General features: G+C 42.5%; 1 protein-coding gene across 1 annotated transcript in view; it reads right to left on the bottom strand.

Annotated features, from left to right (window-relative positions):
- PPP6C (protein phosphatase 6 catalytic subunit) overlaps positions 1-12,739 on the bottom strand; it is a 39,659-nt gene extending 26,920 nt beyond the window's left edge. Inside the window, exon 1 of the mRNA XM_035015820.1 lies at positions 12,544-12,739. Coding sequence (XP_034871711.1) covers positions 12,544-12,618 — 75 coding nt within the window. The 5' untranslated portion in view covers positions 12,619-12,739. The remainder of the gene's footprint in view (positions 1-12,543) is intronic.
- Between the last annotated feature and the right edge of the window lie 6,337 nt (positions 12,740-19,076).

The following is a 19,076-nucleotide window of genomic DNA, read 5'->3' as shown; positions in this document are numbered from 1 at the left end:
GTCCTTGAGTCCGGCATCGGGCTCCCTGCTCAGCAGGGAGTCTGCTTCTCCCTCTGACCCTCCCCCCCTCATGTGCTCTCTCTCTCTCATTCTCTCTCTCAAATAAATAAATATCTTTAAAAAAATTTTTTTTAAATGAAAAATACTCAGTATCATTAGTCATTAGGGAAATAAATGCAAATCAAAACCACAATGGGGTAACACTTCAAACATACTGGGATGACTACAAGTTTTTAAAAATGAAAAATAACAAGTGCTAGCAAGAATGTGGAGAAACTGGAACCCTCACACATTGCTGATAGGAATGTAAAATGGGACAGCCACTTTGGAAAACAGTCTGGCAATTCTTCAAAATGATAAAAAGAGGGGCGCCTGGGTGGCTCAGTAGTTAAGCGTCTGCCTTCGGCTCAGGTCAGGATCCCGGGGTCCTAGGATCAAGCCCCGCATCGGGCTCCCTGCTCCAAGGGAAGCCTGCTTCTCCCTTCCCACTCCCCCTGCTTGTGTTCCCTCTCTCGCTGTGTCTCTCTCTGTCAAATAAATAAATAAAATCTAAAAAAAAAGAAATGATAAAAAGAATTATGACATGCCCAGGACTACCCCACCTAGGTATAAAGCCAAAAAATTGAAAGCAGGGACTCGAACAGATACCTTTACACCAGTGTTACTACAGCATTATTCACAATAGCCAAAAAGTGAAAACAACCAAAGTGTCCATCCACAGGTGAATGGATTAACAAAATGTGGTACATCCATACAATGAATATCACTGAACCATAGAACAAAATGAAGTAATGGTACATAGTAGATGAGCCTTGAGAACCTTATACCAGTCACAAAAGGCCACATACTATATGATTTGATTTATTATTTTTTAAAGATTTATTTATTTATTTGACAGAGAGAGAGCGAGCGAGAAAGGGAACACAAGCAGGGGGAGTGGGAGAGGGAGAAGCAGGCTTCCTGCCGAGCAGAGAGCCCGACGCAGGGCTCAATCCCAGGACCCTGGGATCATGACCTGAGCCGAAGGCAGACGCCCAACAACTGAGCCACCCAGGCGCCCCTATATGATTCAATTTAAACGAAATGTTCAGTATGGGCAAATCCAAAGAAAGTAGATTAATGGTTGCCTATACCTGGGGTTTAGGATAAGGGTGAAATGGGGAGTTACTGCTAACAGATAATGGAATTTCTCTTTGGGGTAATGAAAATGTACAAACACTGATTATGGTGATAATTATAGAACTCTGAATATACTAAAACCCACTGATTGTACACTTTAAAAGTTAATTTATTTTTTTTAATTTTAAAAAGATTTTTATTCATTTATTTTAGAGAGAGAGAGCAGGGGGGAGAGGCAGAGGGAGTGGTAGAGACAATCTCAAGCAGACTCTGTGCTGAGTGCACAGAGGCCGATGCAGGGCTCAATCTCATGACCCCAAGATCATGACCTGAGACAAAATCAAGAGTTGGACAGGACACTTAAGCAACTAAGCCATTCACGCACCCCTTTAAAAGTTCATTTTAGGGGTGCCTCGCCGGCTCAGTAGGTAGAGCATGTGACTCTTGATCTCAGGGTCCTGAGCTCAAGCCCCTCCGGCACAGAGCTTACTTAAAAAAATTTTTTTAATTAAAAAATTTTTAAAAAGGGGCACCTGGGTGGCTCAGTCGTTACGCATCTGCCTTTGGCTCAGGTCATGATCCCAGGGTCCTGGGATTGAGCCCCACATCGGGCTCCCTGCTCCGTGGGAAGCCTGCTTCTTCCTCTCCCACTCCCCCTGCTTGTGTTCCCTCTCTGTCTCTGTCAAATAAATAAAATCTTTAAAAAAAAATTAAAAATTAATTAAATAGGGGCAGCTGGCTGGTTCAGTCGGTAGAGCATGTGACTTTTGGTCTCAGGGTTCTAAGTTCAAGCCCCATAATAGGTACAGAGATTAGTTAAAAATAAAATCGTAGGGGCGCCTGGGTGGCTCAGTCATTTAAGCGTCTGCCTATGTCTCAGGTCGTGATCCCAGGGTCCTAGGATCGAGCTCCCCATCAGACTCTCTGCTCAGCAGGGAGTCTGCTTCTCCCTCTCCCTCTGTGCTCTCACTCTAAGTAAATAAATAAAACCTTTAAAAATAATAAATAAAATGGGGCGCCTGGGTGGCTCAGTCGTTAAGCGTCTGCCTTCGGCTCAGGTCATGATCCCAGGGTCCTGGGATTGAGCCCCGCATCGGGCTTCCTGCTCAGCAGGAAGCCTGCTTCTCCCTCTCCTACTCCCCCTGCTTGTGTTCCCTCTCTCGCTATCTCTCTCTCTGTCAAATAAATAAATAAAATCTTAAAAAAAAAAATTAAAAATAATAAATAAAATAAAATCTTAAAGAAGCACCTGGCTGGCTCAGTCAGGACAGCATGCCACTCTTATCTCACGGTTTTGAGTTCAAGCCCCACAATGGGCATGGAGCCTACTTAAAATTTAAAAACAAATAAATAATCTTAAAAATAAGTAAAGTTAATTTTATGATATTTATTTCTCAATAAAGCTATTATTTTATTTAAATATATATATTACCTGTTAAAAAATAATAATTGATGAGAATCACTCAAAACTACTCCTCATGGACATGGCTATCCTTCCAATTTCAAACATTTCTGAAATTTTGTTTCTGATGTTATACAATTTTTTTTTAAGATTTTATTTATTTATTTATTTGACAGAGAGATATCGAGAGGAGGAACACAAGCAGGGGGAGTGGCAGAAGGAGAAGCAGGCTTCCCGCTGAGCAGGGAGTCCAATGCGGGGCTCAGTCCCAGGACCCTAGGATCATGATCTGAGCCGAAGACAGACGCTTAACGACTGAGCCACCCAGGTGCCCCGATGTTATACAATTTTTAAAATAAAACAATACAGTGATGTTTTTAAAAATATTTTATTTATTTATTTATTTGGGGGAGAGAGAGCACACACGTGCACGAGAGCACATGTGGGTGGGTGGGACAGAAGGAGAGGGAGAGACGATCTTAAGCAGACTCCCTGCTGAGTGCAGAGCCCAACATGGGGCTCGATCGCACAACCTGGAGATCACGAACTGAGCCGAAACCAAGAATCGGACACTTAACCAACTGAGCCGACCAGAAGCCCCTAAAACAATACAGTCATGTTTTCAAGTACCTATCTTGGGACCTTATCTACCTTTTTTAGGTATAATGCCTTGCCTAATTAATATTTGTAATATTTTTTTAGGTACACTCACCAAACCTTCTCAAAGAGAATTCTACCAACGTATTTGTAGAAATGCTTTGCTGTAATCTGTACAAGAGTGGGCAGAGTTTTCTGTGTGTTGCCCATGAGACCTGCATGTTATCAGGCACCTGTCCCATCCACACTTCCTTTTGGATTTTATATCTTTTAAGAACAGGCCAAACTTCTATCAGAGAAGGTCAGAACCCATACCAGGAGTACAATTTGAATATATATTTCCCCCAACACATCCTTGGACACAAGCCACCAAAGAAGTTACCTCCCATTCTTCTCTCCACAATGCATCTCTGAAAGAGAAAAGTTCTCTGCCTCCTACAATGTTGATTTCTCTACTTGCCCACCCTCACAAAGCTGTTGGTTACTTGTAAACTTGGGGGCTCCACTGCTTACACCCCTAAAACATCAATTACTAAAATGTTACCTAAGGAAACCTACTATAGGGGCGCCTGGGTGGCTCAGTAGGTTAGCCATCTGCCTTTGGGTTGGGTCATGATCCCAGGGTCCTGGGATCAAGCCCCACATTGGGCTCCCTGCTCCGAGGGGAACCTACTTTTCCCTCTCCCTGCCCCTCCCCCTGCTTGTGCATGCTATCTTTCTGTCTCCCTCTGTCAAATGAATAAATAAAATCTTTAAAAAAAAAGAGAGAGAAGAAAGAAGCCTACTATAAACTCCACTCTGAAATAAGCCAAACTGTCCTTTAGCGAGGCCTGTCATCACCCTGCATTATACTGCCCTCCTTTCCCAATTACTTTTTCCCAAATTACACTTTAATGTCACGCCATCTACCTGTGGTAAGGGGCATTACAGGAACAGAGCTTGTCATCCTGTAGACTATAAACAAGATGCATAGGATGCTGTTATTAAACAGTTACCTTCAAGGAGGACCCAGGGGAGGACCATCTCTGCTCCCTTTATCAAGGACAGATGTGATTTCCTGAGTAGCTTGTGTTTGTCATCTTTTAGACTTGGGGAATTTTTTAGCTGATCAGTTTCTATCTTTCAGTAGACTCCTTGAAAGCTTAGGGCTTAATCTCAAAGAAGTAATCTGGTCATCACAGCTTTTATTTTATATACAATTCTTACTTTTAGGGGCGCCTGGGTGGCTCAGTCGTTAAGCGTCTGCCTTCGGCTCGTCATGATCCCAGGGTCCTGCAATCGAGCCCTGCATCGGGCTCCCTGCTCAGCAAGAAGACTGCTTCTCCCTCTCCCACTCCCCCTGCTTGTGTTCCCTCTCTTGCTGTGTCTCTCTCCGTCACTGGAACTTAGGGTTCCATTCTATTCTCTGCTCCTGTCTCTCTGTAAATAAATAAAATCTTTAAAAAACAAAACAAGTCTTACTTTTACTGCTGGCTCCATCTTGGTTTCCTAACTTTACATTCTGTCTCATTTTTCTTACTTATTCTATATGTAATTTATCTTGCTATATTGAATACACCTTTGTAAACCATTCTATATCCTTTTTGGAACAAATTAACATTTTGAAACTAATCACAGCACAGATTCCTGAGGGACTCCATGATTCCCATATATGAATGTGCTAGAATTTGTACCCACGTATGTCTGGCTCTCCTAGCCCATAATGCCCTTTGAACTGCAAGTCACCCCTGGTAACTGGCCCACACCCCCCAGTGCTGACCTGAAAGTAACAGTACAACATAAGCTCAAGAATGTTACTGTGAAACCTTGCCAATCTCAAAAACTGGAGAGTGTCTAGGGAACACATGTAAACTACTTAGGCAGCATCTTCAACCCGAGACTAGGCACACTACCTTGAGTAAAATAACAGTTGTCTCCTGTCACTGCCACTTCTGCAGTCCCAACTGAGGATTTAGAGAGTTGAGTTTCTAAGCCAAAGCCATTGCCTCTCATCTCTCCAGTTCAGCAGTAGCTTACACGTCCAAACCAAGCACACACAAAAATAAGTCCATTAAATCTCAATATAAATTCTATATAAGTCAGCCAATTACACACACAGTGGCCTCAGAGAGCCCAGCCTTGCCATGGGGGAAGACACATGGTCCTTTCTTCCAAAGCCCTTCACAGCTTTGTTCTACTGCTCAGTTTGTACAAAGCGTGGTTTCTCTTACTACTCCAAAACAGTCTCTGAGGCAAGATTCTCAATCTTATCCAACTTTGGGGCAAACGATACCCATCTCTCCCCACGGTGCCCAATTAGTTCCTAATCTTGAACAAATAGGGGTTCATAGCCCCCTTCCTAGAAGACCCTATTTCCCTTCTCTACCTTTTTTCAAGATACTTAGGGTTCCATTCTATTCTCTGCTCCTGTCTCTCTGTCCCCTCTTGTCCCTCAAATACACTGGGTTTTAAATTTCTGTGATTCTCTGTTTTGACCCTGCTATCTAAAACATATCATTTCCTTTATTTACTTCAACATACTAGTACTTATACAATCTCTTGGCTTAAGAAATAAAAATCTATCTAAAATTATTTTTTACATAGCCTTTGTATAGAATTTCTACTATAATACAAATCACTGGGAATGAGGAGCTGGAATCCAAAATGATACTAATATTCACACCCTTACAATCCAGAAGGAAATATCCATATCTTCAGTCTAAACCAGAGTTTCTCAGCCATGGCACTACTGATAATTCTTTCTTTTGGGGGGCTGCTGTCCTATGTGTTATAGGATGTTTAGCACCGTATCTGGCCTCTATACCCACTATATACCCATAACAACTCCCTAGCTGTGACGATCTAAAATGTCTCCAGACACTGCCAAATATCTTCTCAGGGGCAAAATCACCCCCAGCTGAGAATCAATGGTATAGACCTTTCTTCTGAGTTTACTACTATTAGAGCTATTTATGTCTGGAGCACATTTGACAATCAGTAAATATTTGTTACCAGCCTGTGAATCCAACACATATCTGGACATCTCTACCTCAATATCTTGACTTGGCAGCATCTCAGACTCAGTACAGCCCAAACCAAACTCCCTTGTATTCTTTAATCTAGTTACAGTATTTACTAAGTAATCTATGCCAGAACCTGAGATTACACTAAATTCTTCTCTCTTCCTCATAACCTAGACCTAACCTGTCAACAGGTCCTAGTATACCTTCTTCAACTCCTTTTATTTATTTATTTTTTTAGTAATCTGTACACCCAGCACGGGCCTTGAACTCATGACCCAGAGATCCAGTTGCATGCTTTTCTAACTGAGCCAACCAGGGGTCCCCATCTCCTTTTAAACACCACAATCACTTGTCACTGCCTTACTTTAAATTCTCATGTCACCTGGCCTACTGCTTCTATGACATTTTTGCCCATTCCAAACCATGGTCCACAAATGTTGCCAGAACCTACTGTCACAGTCCTTAAAAATTTCTCAAGAGCACTCCTCTATGGCAGTGTTTCCAAAACTCTACTCAGATACCATCTTTATGATTTTTGTCATATTCCTACCACATACAACAGTATATCCCTGTAATAGTTTTCTTTGAATCTACTTTTCTTTTTAGTTAGCTACATTTTATTTTTTTTAAAGATTTTATTTATTTATCTATTTGAGAGAGAGAGAGAGCATGTGAACAAGTGGAGGAAGAGGCAGAAGGAGAGGGAGAAGCAGACTCCCTGCCAAGCAGGGAGCCCAACATGGTGCCTGATCCCAGGACCCTGAGATCATGACCGGAGCTGAAGGCAGATGCTTAACCCACTGAGCCACCCAAGCACCCCAGTTAGCTACATTTTAAACAACATCCCAAAGTCACAGTATGATTTGTTTTTCCCTGAAATATAAAAGCATTTCAAAGTGTCTATCCATGTACCGCCTAAAAGATAAAAATCCAAGTTTATCAGCCTAGTCTTCCATGATTAGCCTCTGCCTGCCTTCCCAGCACCACCTCCAGCCATACCAAACTACTTGAACCAGCCATGTTCTTTCAGATTAAGTTATACGATTGCATATGGTATTTATTCTGCTAGCACATTTCTTTCCTTCCTGTTTTGTCTACCTGAACACACGCTGCTCATCCTCTCATTGTTCCTCCTTGGTGAAACCATCTCTAGTTCCAGTTAGATGCTTTTAATATGTTCCCCAATATCCTGAACAGCCCTCTGTTATAGCAACTAACACACCATGCAACAATCATTTGTTTACCTCTCTATCTCCTTTACTATATTGAGAGCCCCTCATAAAGAAGTACCAGATTCTATCTCTAGCACCCATAGGGAACAGTACTTAACAAAAGGAGACATCTGAAGAAATGTTTGTTGCAAAACAGTATACAATTAGATTCAACAAACCTTAACTGTTTGTCTATCACATACAAGACAGTGTTCTAAGACTATGGAGAACACAAAAATAAACAAATATGATCCTGGCCCTCAAGATGTTTGTAGTCTAATGGTAGAGACAGACATATTTGCTATCATAACAACACAGAGTGGTAAAAGGAGCAATAAGGTGCTATGGGGCAAAGGTCAGTACAGAAAAAAAAAAGGGAATTTTTTTTTTTTAAGTAGGCTCCACGCCCAGCATGGAGCCCAACCAGGGGCTTGAACTCACCACCCTGAGATCAAGACCTGAGCTGAGATCAAGAGTTGGACACTTAACCAACTGAGCCACCCAGGTGCCCCAAAAGTGGGAATTTTCAATAGCAAATAAATGCAGGTATATACTCCACTGAGTCACTGTGGCAAAACCCAAATAAACCTCAAGTCCTGCTCTGATATTTGTTCTGCCTTACACAAGGATTGTGTAAATGACAGAATGGACATGAAGGTACTCTGAAAACTGTAAGCAGCTATTGTACATTCTAATCATTGCTAATAATTCTGGCCGTGGAATCCAGGAGCCCTGCATGGAGAAGGTGGCATCTGAGGCAGAGCTCAAAAGGGACATGGAGGATATTGTATAGAGGAAACACAAATGGTAGTTATAGATGTGAACCCTGGACCCAGACTACCTAAGTTTGAATCCCAGCTCCTCCACTTACTTACTAGCTGTATAACCACGTAAAGATACTTATAATCTGTCTGTGCTTCAGTTACCTATCTATCAATGGGGCAAATATTAGTAGCCAACTCATAGATTATTAAATGATTTATTATTTGTGCTATGTAAGTATTAAAAATACTAGGTGACAGAAACAGACTGAGCAAGAAACAAAGATGGAGAAAGTATAGAGCATATTGTCAGAAGAGGGCAGTCCAATGTGCTTAGAATGGAAGGTAAAAAGAAACTTGATGAAAAAAAAAAAAGAAACATGATGAAGTGGAAGATGTACCTAGAAAAGCATGCTACCTGTCATCCTAAAAAAAAAAAAAAAAGCTATTAATTGTGTCATTAAGAGCTCTGCACAGGAAGATTTCCAACTTCATTCATTGATTAGGTGCACATCCTCGGGCAGATCATAAACTCTATGAATGAAGTTCAGTATACCCTCAGTAAAGTAAGAAGGGTATGGAACTAGAAGAACTCTGATTCTCTCTTAGCTCTGAAATTCTAGAAAAGGGACTAGGGAGTCATTAGAGATGTGTATCTTCCCACAGAACACCCATAGCCACACATAACTACTGAGCACCTGAAATGTGGCTAGTCCAAATTGGGATGTGTCATAAATGCAAAATATACACATTTCACAGAGAGTACTCAAAAAAGGGCAAAATATTACATTAATAATTTTATATTGATTACATGTTGCAATTGAGTTAAATAAAATACTACTAAAATTAATTTCAACTGTTCCTTTCTATTTTTTTTAAATGTGACCATTCAAGGCTCATGTTTCTGAGCATTTCATTTCTACCAGACAGCACTGTTGTAGACTGTTTTCATAAAACATAGGGGAATGTGATTCTGTGGCCCAAAAGACAAACAAAATGCCAGGTATTATCAGAAAGGGTCTTGGAAACACAACACTCTTCCAGCCCTATATAATGCTCTAGTATGTCCCTAACTACCACACCGTGTTCAGTTTTCCCTGCAGTACCTGAAAAAGATACAACAAAAAACCAAACAACTTGGGTAAATGGAACAATCAATGAAACAAGCACTAAGATGAGTGACTAGATTAACAGATTGCAAATCCGGAAGGATAAAGACTACCATATATGATGAGAATCTATAAAATCAGTGTCTGGAATGAGGAGGTGCAAAAGGCTATTCACTAAATCTCAGAAAAAAGCAAAGGAGAATTTTTTGAAGCTTTATGGAGGCATTTCAAGTAAAGGTATAACTTTGCTGAGCAAGTAGCCTTATATGAAGAACTCAGAGATGGCTCAGACTAAACATAAAAGTGAGTTCCAAAAAGATTACATTAACTATTAATTCATAAAAGTGGTTATTACGGAATTGCACAATTCCTTATGCAATCTCTTTAACTACATGCCACCTTTAAGAACTGTCCAAGAGATCAAACAATCCCCAAGTTATAGAACCCTTCCTCCTCTGAAATTCTGAAGTATTCAGTACACCCGCCTTTTATCATTCATTCTTCCACTTGGCCAGATATGGAATCTCTATCTCCTATTACTCTCTCTGAAATCTTAATTGTGGATGAGAACCACTTGAGCTCTTTAAGAAATGTTTTGTTTTGGCCCACTCTCATATATTTCATCTTTATTCCTACAGAACAGTTATGCAGATTCAATCTAGTACTAATGATCTGACCACTTCCAATTTAGATATAGAGAAATCATAATTAGATGTAGAACATCCTATGCACTTATTATTTTATTTAGTACCTCCAACTTCTAGTCAAATTAAACACAGAGGTGAATTGCTGTCTTCTTTTCTAACCAGAACAAATCTTTTCCATAATGATCATTAAGTGGCTCCAATGATTTTTTTCCTCTAATCTTTTATTTTGGCTCTAAAGCCTCAGAAAAGGTGCTCCTGGAATACTTGGCTTGTCTAATTTTAGTTTCCATTTCATGCCAAGAAGTAGAAACAAAATTAAATTTCTTTTAAAATACACCAGACATGAACAGCACAACTAAATTCATCCAATAAAACCACTTCCAAAACAAAGAAAAGCATCCACTTATAGAGAAATATTAATAATTATTTTTTCCCAGTAGTTGCTAGAAGATTGAAAAAAAGAAAGTTTATTAAGAAACAGATATACACTGGGCGCCTGGGTGGCTCAGTTGGTTAAGCAACTGCCTTTGGCTCAGGTCATGATCCTGGAGTCCCGGGATCGAGTCCCGTGTCGGGCTCCCTGCTTGGCAGGGAGTCTGCTTCTCCCTCTGACCCTCCCCCCTCTCATGTGTTCTCTCTCATTCTCTCTCTTTCAAATAAATAAATAAAATCTTTAAAAAAAAAAAAAAGAAAGAAACAGATATACACTAAGTACAGCCCAATAGGTTTGCAAAGGGAAATGAAATGGTTTAATACCTCTATTTCCTTAAGGTGGGAAGGAAATCTAATGTTTATCAAACTAAGAGATCTAAAGAAAACCCAACTGATTATCTTCCAAATCATATAGCCAATCGCAAGTTATTATCAAGACACACTGTAATAATAAGCAACATTTTATTCATTAAAAACAAAGCTCAAAACAGCTTTACACGTGCTAAAAAAAACCCAGAAAATTCCACATCCAATCACTGATACGAGAAAATCAACTTGATCTATGGAATTAACAATGCTACCAAAAGATAGCTGGTTAGTTTTCCACGAATTAGGTCCCAATGTTGGTTGTATCCTTGGTTCCTTTAAAAAGCATTTAAACAGAAGGAAGCCACAAAATGTCTGACGGACGCAGATGAACATAAATAAAAGCTACACTGCTAGTATTGGCTTTGTCCTCATTTTAATCAAAGTATCCTATTTAAAAGGGGAAAATGCAGGGCGCCTGGGTGGCTCAGTCGTTAGGCGTCTGCCTTCGGCTCAGGTCATGATCCCCGGGTCCTGAAATCGAGCCCCCCGTTGGGCTCCCTGCGAGGCGGGGGGCCTGCTTCTCCCTCTCCCGCTCCCCCTGCTTGTGTTCCCTCTCTCGCTGCGTCTCTCTGTCAAATAAATAAAATCTTTAAATAAATAAATAAATAAATAAATAAATAAATAAATAAATAGGGGAAATGCACAAGAATGACTCCCCTATCGTAGAGCACATGTAATTAACATGTAAGTACAATGAAGTTACATCCATGAGAGCTGGTGTGACCTTAAACATTTTGCATACTTGTTGACTGATGTTAAATATCAACTTCCTGTATGAACAGAGCAAAAGAAAAAACCAGTAATCTCTTCCTTAAGAGAAATCTACAAAGATAAATTGCTTTACATCCATAAAGTAAAGGAAAAAAAAAACAAAAAACTCAAAACTACCAACAGTTTACCCACTTACCACACAGCAAATCAAAGTTAACTGAACAAACAGGCACTGGCACTATCCGCTGAACACTGTCACCTAAGCGCTGTGCATGAAAACACTTCTCAGAAAAGCAAGATACCAAAAACTTACATTCCTTTTCTCTTACATTCATTCCTTTATCCACACATACATTTATTGTTACTTGCACGAGGCAGTAGCGAGGAACAACTCATCTCCTCTGGGAAACCAAGAAAAGGAAATCTTCAGTCAAGAAGGGATTATGAGGAAACAACTTAAGAGGCAGCCACCGCTCATGCAGAAAAGTATTTGTATTGAGGCCCTACTACTTTATCCACTGAAATTAGCTCAACAACGTACCGGAAAATGGGTTCATATCTGAATTAACAGAACTAAAGCAACACTCCTAACAAGCAATTGAGACGAGGCGTACGGAAGGAGGGACGACCAGCCGTTCTCTGACATCACTACCAGACCGCCCCGGCCCACCGTCTTCCCCTTCCGCAGGGACCTAAACACACTGGGGCCGCGTCCCGGGAGCTGGCGGCATCTCCTGTCAGACGCCGGCCACCCAGAGCTCCTGTCACCACCTCTGCGGGATGATCCCATCCCGAGGGCACTGTCCGCTGGGGCTCGGCCGGGCTCCGGGAGACCGGGGTCGGGGTGAGCGGAGAGGAGTCTTCCACGCAAAGCTGTCAGGGCTCGGAGCCCTGGGGGAGCCCAAAGGCCAGGAGGGGCAACCTTGGGGCAGAGGCCGCGACATCCCTCGCGACCCCACGGAGGCAACCGGGAGAGCATTCGGGAGACTCGAGCTTCCCCCGCTCTGCGCGTCACGCCTGGTTGGACCGGGTCGCTTCGCCCCGCGTTAGGCCCACCACCAGGACCGGACCGGACGGGATGCCGGCGGGGGTCCGGCGCAGAGAGGAAGGGCGGGCCGGCGGGCGCCCCACTGCCGGAAGGGGCGAGCCCCGCAAGCAGCGCTCCCGCCCCAGCCGGGCTCACCTTCAGGTCGTTCTCCGGTAGGTACTTGCACAGCCGCGCTATCTCCACATACTTGTCCAAGTCTAGGGGCGCCATTTTAGAAATAACAAGCCCCGACGGCTTCGGCGGCAGCGGCGGCGGCTCTAGTAGCGGCGGCGGCAGCGGCGGAGGCCGAAGCCGGAACTCTTCCTACGTCACGTCCGGCCCGTGAGAGGCGTCTGCGCAGCGGCGTAAAACTTGACCCGATTCTCCCCGCTGCCTTCGCACGCCCCACGTTCTCTCCGGCTGAACCCAGGCTGCGGGTCCCTAGAGGCACCCCTGGTCCAGGCTGTGAAACCTGCTGGGACCTGTAGTTTTCTGCCGCGGGGGGTACTGGGATTTGTAGTTTTCAGTAGTGGCCAGTTACCCCACTTTTTCTCCCCTTCCCTTCCTTTAGACTTTGACTTCTGTGGGCCCAGCGAGGCTTTTCCGATGCAAAAAAACAAAGTAGATGACCCTAGCCATTTCTTGGTTTCTCACTTCGACCCTTTTAAGCATTCTCTCACCAGAACATCTTCAGTTAAAAATTGAGTAAGCCTGGCCGTAGTTAACCTGTTCACACCTTTTCAAGTCCTTGTGAAAACCTTGCTTAAGCTTGTGGCAGAGACATCAGGCTACCAATCTTGCAGCCCCGGAAGGAAGGGACTCAATGATTAAGGATTTCTTATACTAAATGCTATATAAATGCTGTTTTTCCGTTTAATCCTCATAACAATTGATAGGAAAGCAAGGTTCAGAGAGGTTAAGTAACTTGCCCCCTAACTCACAGGAACTAGGCAGGGGAGCAGAGACCAGAACATGGGTCTACCTGGTTTAAATATGCTTCAGTGTGAGTCTCATGAGGGCAGGGAGTGTTTTGTTCTACCCCCAGTGCAAAAAACAAAAAAACAGGACCTGTCACTTAATATAACTTCAACAGTCGTTCATTTAACGGCTATTTATTGAACACCAACTATATGCCAGGTACAGTTGTAGGCACTTAGGATATTTAGCAAGCAAAATAGACAAAGATCCCTCTCCTCAATCTGTAACTACATTCTAGAAGAAGAGGCAGAACATAAAATAATAACTGTATAGCATATTAGGAAGTGGTAAGTGCTAGAGAGAAGGAAAAAAGCAGCGGTGTAAGGGAGATGGCGTGATGCATTTCTAAGAACCAATAAAGAGGTAGGGGAGTTAGCCATACAGATGCTTGAGGGCAATCAGAGGGAAGAGGCTGACACAGAGGCCCTAAAATGGAAGCATATCTAAATGGAATCTTGGAAATGGCAAGATTAGTGTGACTGGAGCAAGAGGAGAAGGGATGAGAGAAAAGAACGTCTTTACTTTTAATCTAATGGGGAGTTACTGCAGGGTTTTGAGCAGAGGAGTAACTTGTGTAACTCATTTTAAAAAGGATCACTCCGGCTGCTGTATGAGACTCTATTAGGCAATGGTTGCAGATGAGAGACCAGTCAGGAGACTTATATAATCCAATAGTAGCAAGTGCTTAAGAATATTTGTTGTTCAAGTGACCCTGGCCTGGATCCTCTTGCTCTAAAGTGCATTTGGGGGAGTGCCTGGCTGGCTCAGTGAGTGGAGCATGCGACTCTTGATCTCTGGGTTGTGAGTTCAAGCCCCACATTGGGTGTGGAGATTACTTTAAAATAAAATCTTTTAAGTCTCATAAATAATAAATAAATAAAATCTTTAAAATCTCAATCTCATGACCCTGAGATCACAACCACAGCAGAAATCAAGAGTCAGACTCCCAACAGACTGAGCCACCCAGGCACCCCAAAATTAATTTTTTTTATTTTGTTTGAAGATTTTATTTTTAAGTGATCTCTACACCCAACATGGGGCTTGAACCCACAACCCCAAGATCAAGGATCAAATGCTCTATAGACTGAGCCAGCCAGGCACCCCTAAAATTAATTTTGAAAAGTTTGCTGCAGAATTAATGATGCCCACAAACATACACTTCTTCATTTATTCAACAAATAGTTATATAGCACTTACAATGTGAATGAGACAGATATGATCCTTGCCCTCATGGAGCTTACAATCTGACAGAAACTAACAAAATACATATAAATGAGAAAATCCTAACTGCAAAGTGTGATTAGTGCCTAAAAGGGAAAGAAGGAGTACTGTAAGAAAAATGGAGTGGAAGAGGCCTACTTTAGGTTGGCAATATAGTAGAGGTAAAGTGCAAACTCTAGCACCAGATGGCCAGAGTTCAAGTTCAGGCTCTATTACCCACAGTGTGACTTCGGCAAAGTTATTTATCCTTTCTGTGCTCCAGTTTTCTCTGCTTCAATGTGGAGATAACAACTGTCATCATATTGTATGCAGATGATAAGAATAACACTTACCTTAGAGGCTTGTACTGAGGTTTAATAGAGTTAGTATATAGAAAGGGCTTAAACGATATCATGTGCAAAGTGAGTACAATGTGAATGTTAGCTCTTAGTATTATGTGGACAGGAAAGGCCTTTCTGAAGAGGTAACATTCAAGATTTTAGGGAAAAAAAGTATAAGGATGACATGTTCAAAATTTCTTGGAGAAAAAGTTCCAAATGAGGAAAAGATGCTATTGTTTTTGACTTTTTAAAATTATTATTACAGTGCTCTTTAGAAAGCTGGCAATTCACTTTTCAGCTTTGAACCTCAGTAACTGGGAATTAATCCTACTCAAGATACCGTCTCAGAATTGGGAAGGAAGGCGAGTAAGGAGATGGACATGACTGTTCTTTACAAATTATAATATGCTTGAAAGGGAGAGGTCATCAGCATCATTGCTTCCCTTGCTGATAAGTCAGTGAATGAACAGGTAGGATGGTATCCCCTTCCAGCGAAAACAGGTGGCAGTCCTCACATTACCAAGCCATCTTGTGAACTCCCCTCTGTGGCCCCATCTCATTCAGTGAAACTCACTCTTGATATACACAGCAGAAAGAAATAAGGGAAGCATCCTTCAGAGTGTTGGGTGACCTCTTAGAAGAGGTGATAGACACATTGGTCATTTATTTTGGAAACTGTATAGAACTTGCTAACTGGAATGTATTCTTAGTCTTCCTTGGGCAAAGGAGGAAATCTAGGCTCCTGGTTCTGCCATTTATGTAGGCTAATCATTTTTAAGTTCTCTGGGCCTCCATTTCCATTTTTAAAATAGATCTCAAAAGTTCCTTCCAGCAATTTCTGAAATGTGATTTCTAGTATAAAGCATAGATCTTACAAAGAAAACTGGTCGCTATTTTGCCCACAAACCTCTTCCAGTTTTTCTTATGTACAACTCCAGTTTGGCATCTTGAAATGGAGCTAGCCAAAAGACACAGGGTCCATCAGAGCATTCTGCAGCTCTGAGCAGAAATCTCCCATCTAGATGTGCATGGACATAGGGCAGAGCCAACCTAGCCTTCATTTTCTTTCCTGAAGGAGAGCAGAATTACTGAATACTCCTTTTTTTTTTTAAGATTTTATTTATTTGAGAGAGACAGAGATAGCAAGAGAGAGCACAAGCAGGGATAAGAGGGAGAAGCAGGCTCCCCACTTAGCAGGGAGCCTGACACAGGGCTCGATCCCTGGACCCTGGGATCATACCTGAGCTGAAGGCAGACGTTTAACCAACTGAGCCACCCACTCACTCGCCCCCAGAATTACTGAATACTCCTAAAATCCTCTGTGGCAGACAGCAATGGAGATTTTTCCATTAAAATGGGAACTTATAGGGGCGCCTGGGTGGCTCAGTCGTTAGGCGTCTGCCTTCGGCTCAGGTCATGATCCCAGGGTCCTGGGATCGAGCCCCGCATCGGGCTCCCTGCTCCGCGGGAAGCCTGCTTCTCCCTTTCCCGCTCCCCCTGCTTGTGTTCCCTCTTTCTGTGTGTCTCTGTCAGATAGGTAAAATCTTTAAAAAAAAAAAGGGAACTCAAAAAGACTCCAGGTGTTTGAAAAGCAGTTTGTTTTTTGTTTTTTTTTTAAGATTTTATTTATTTATTTGACAGAGAGAGACACAGCGAGAGAGGGAACACAAGCAGGGGGAGTGGGAGAGGGAGAAGCAGGCTTCCCGCAGAGCAGGGAGCCCGATGCGGGGCCCGATGCGGGGCTCGATCCCAGGACCCTGGGATCATGACCTGAGCCCAAGGCAGACGCTTAACAAGTGAGCCACCCAGGCGCCCCAAGACTCCAGGTGTTTGAAAGAGGATATCTGAGCAGTGAGGAGAGCTGCAGACCTCAAATTCCACTTTGTCAATAAATTCCTGTTATAATTTCAAGAACTGGTATTCAAGGTATTACTATCCCCATTCTAGAGATGAGGAAACTGGGGCTCAGAGAAGTTAATGGACTTGCCAAATGTCAGGGTTACATGGTTAGTGCTGGAGCCTGGATTTGAACCCAAGCATGTCTGTCTGGTTCCCACTAGGGTACCATGGCTCTATTACTTGAGGAGCTCCTCTGGTCTCTTTCCTTAGCTTTTTCTTCTATTTCCTAAGACACAACAACTGGCCTCAGTCTTCCTAAATAATTGTGGGGTTCCTGGAACATAGACATGGGTGAGCCACCTCTCCATTTTCCGGAAAGCTTCAGGGAACCTATGGTTATGGAGACCAGAGGTAAGGCAAATGAGCAGTCTAACTCAGGACTGGTGTCTAAACTTCATTTATAGCTAGGAATAGCATTACACTCTACAGAAGACCAACTCTGTGCCAGCCACTGAGCACTTTATATTCATTAGCTCATGTCTTCCCCCACCATAACCTTGTGACAGAAATCTTTTTTTTTTATTCTTATGTTAATCCCCATACATTACATCATTAGTTTTAGATGAAGTGTTCCATGATTCATTGTTTGTGCACAACACCCAGTGCTCCATGCAGAATGTGCCCTCCTCAATACCCACCACCAGGCTAACCCATCCTCCCACCCCCCTCCCCTCCAGAACCCTCAGTTTGTTTTTCAGAGTCTATCGTCTCTCATGGTTCGTCTACCCCTCCGATTTCCTCTGCTTCATTCTTCCCCTCCCGCTACCTTCTTCTTCTTCTTTTTTTTTTTTCTTAACATATATTGCATTATTTGTTTCAGAGGTACAGATCTGAGATTCAACAGTCTTGCACAATTCACAGCGCTTACCAGAGCACACACCCTCCCCAGTGTCCATCACCCAGTCACCCCATCCCTCCCACCCCACCCCCCACTCCAACAACCCTCAGTTTGTTTCCTGCGATTAAGAATTCCTCATATCAGTGAGATCATATGATACATGTCTTTCTCTGTTTGACTTATTTCACTCAACATAATACCCTCCAGTTCCATCCACGTGGTTGCAAATGGCAAGATCTCATTCCTTTTGATGGCTGCATAATATTCCATTGTATATATATACCACCTCTTCTTTATCCATTCATCTGTCAATGGACATCTTGGCTCTTTCCACAGTTTGGCTATTGTGGACATTGCTGCTATAAACATCGGGGTGCACGTAGCCCTTCGGATCCCTACTTTTGTATCTTTGGGGTAAATACCCAGTAGTGCAATTGCTGGATCATATGGTAGCTCTATTTTCAACTTTTTGAGGAACCTCCATACTGTTTTCCAGAGTGGCTGCACCAGCTTGCATTCCCACCAACAGTGGAGGAGGGTTCCCCTTTCTCCGCATCCCCGCCAACATCTGTTGTTTCCTGACTTGTTAATTTTAGCCATTCTGACTGGTGTGAGGTGGTATCTCATTGAGGTTTTGATTTGGATTTCCCTTATGCTGAGTGATATTGAGCACTTTTTCATGTGTCTGTTGGCCATTTGGATGTCTTCTTTGGAAAAATGTCTGTTCATGTCTTCTGCCCATTTCTTGATGAAGTCCCAATAGTTCATTTTTGCCCTTGCTTCCCTTGCCTTTGGCGATGTTTCTAGGAAGAAGTTGCTTCGGCTGAGGTCAAAGAGGTTGCTGCCTGTGTTCTCCTTTAGGATTTTGATGGACTCCTGTCTCACATGGAGGTCTTTCAACCATTTGGAGTCTATTTTTGTGTGTGGTGTAAGGAAATGGTCCAGTTTCATTCTTCTGCATGTGGCTGTCCAATTTTCCCAACACCATTTGTTGAAGAGACTGTCTTTTTTCCATTGGACATTCTTTCCTGCTTTGTTGAAGATTAGTTGACCATAGAGTTGAAGGTCCATTTCTGGGCTCTCTATTCTGTTTCATTGATCTATGTGTCTGTTTTTGTGCCAGTACCATGTTGTCTTGATGATGATAGCTTTGTAATAGAGCTTGAAGTCCGGAATTGTGATGCCGCCGGCTTTGCTTTTCTTTTTCAATATTCCTCTGGCTATGCGGGGTCTTTTCTGGTTCCATACAAATTTTAGGATGATTTGTTCCATTTCTTTGAAAAAAGTGGATGGTATTTTGATGGGGATTGCATTGAATGTGTAGATTGCTCTAGGTAGCATTGACATCTTCACAATATTTGTTCTTCCAATCCATGAGCATGGAACGTTTTTCCATTTCTTTGTGTCTTCCTCAATTTCTTTCATGAGTATTT

The sequence above is a fragment of the Mirounga leonina genome, unplaced genomic scaffold (assembly GCF_011800145.1).
Source record: "Mirounga leonina isolate KUSES-001 unplaced genomic scaffold, KU_Mleo_1.0 Mir_170, whole genome shotgun sequence".
NCBI lineage: Eukaryota > Metazoa > Chordata > Mammalia > Carnivora > Phocidae > Mirounga > Mirounga leonina.
The sequence above is the reverse complement of the archived record's forward strand: the minus strand, read 5'-3'. Positions and strand labels throughout refer to the sequence as shown.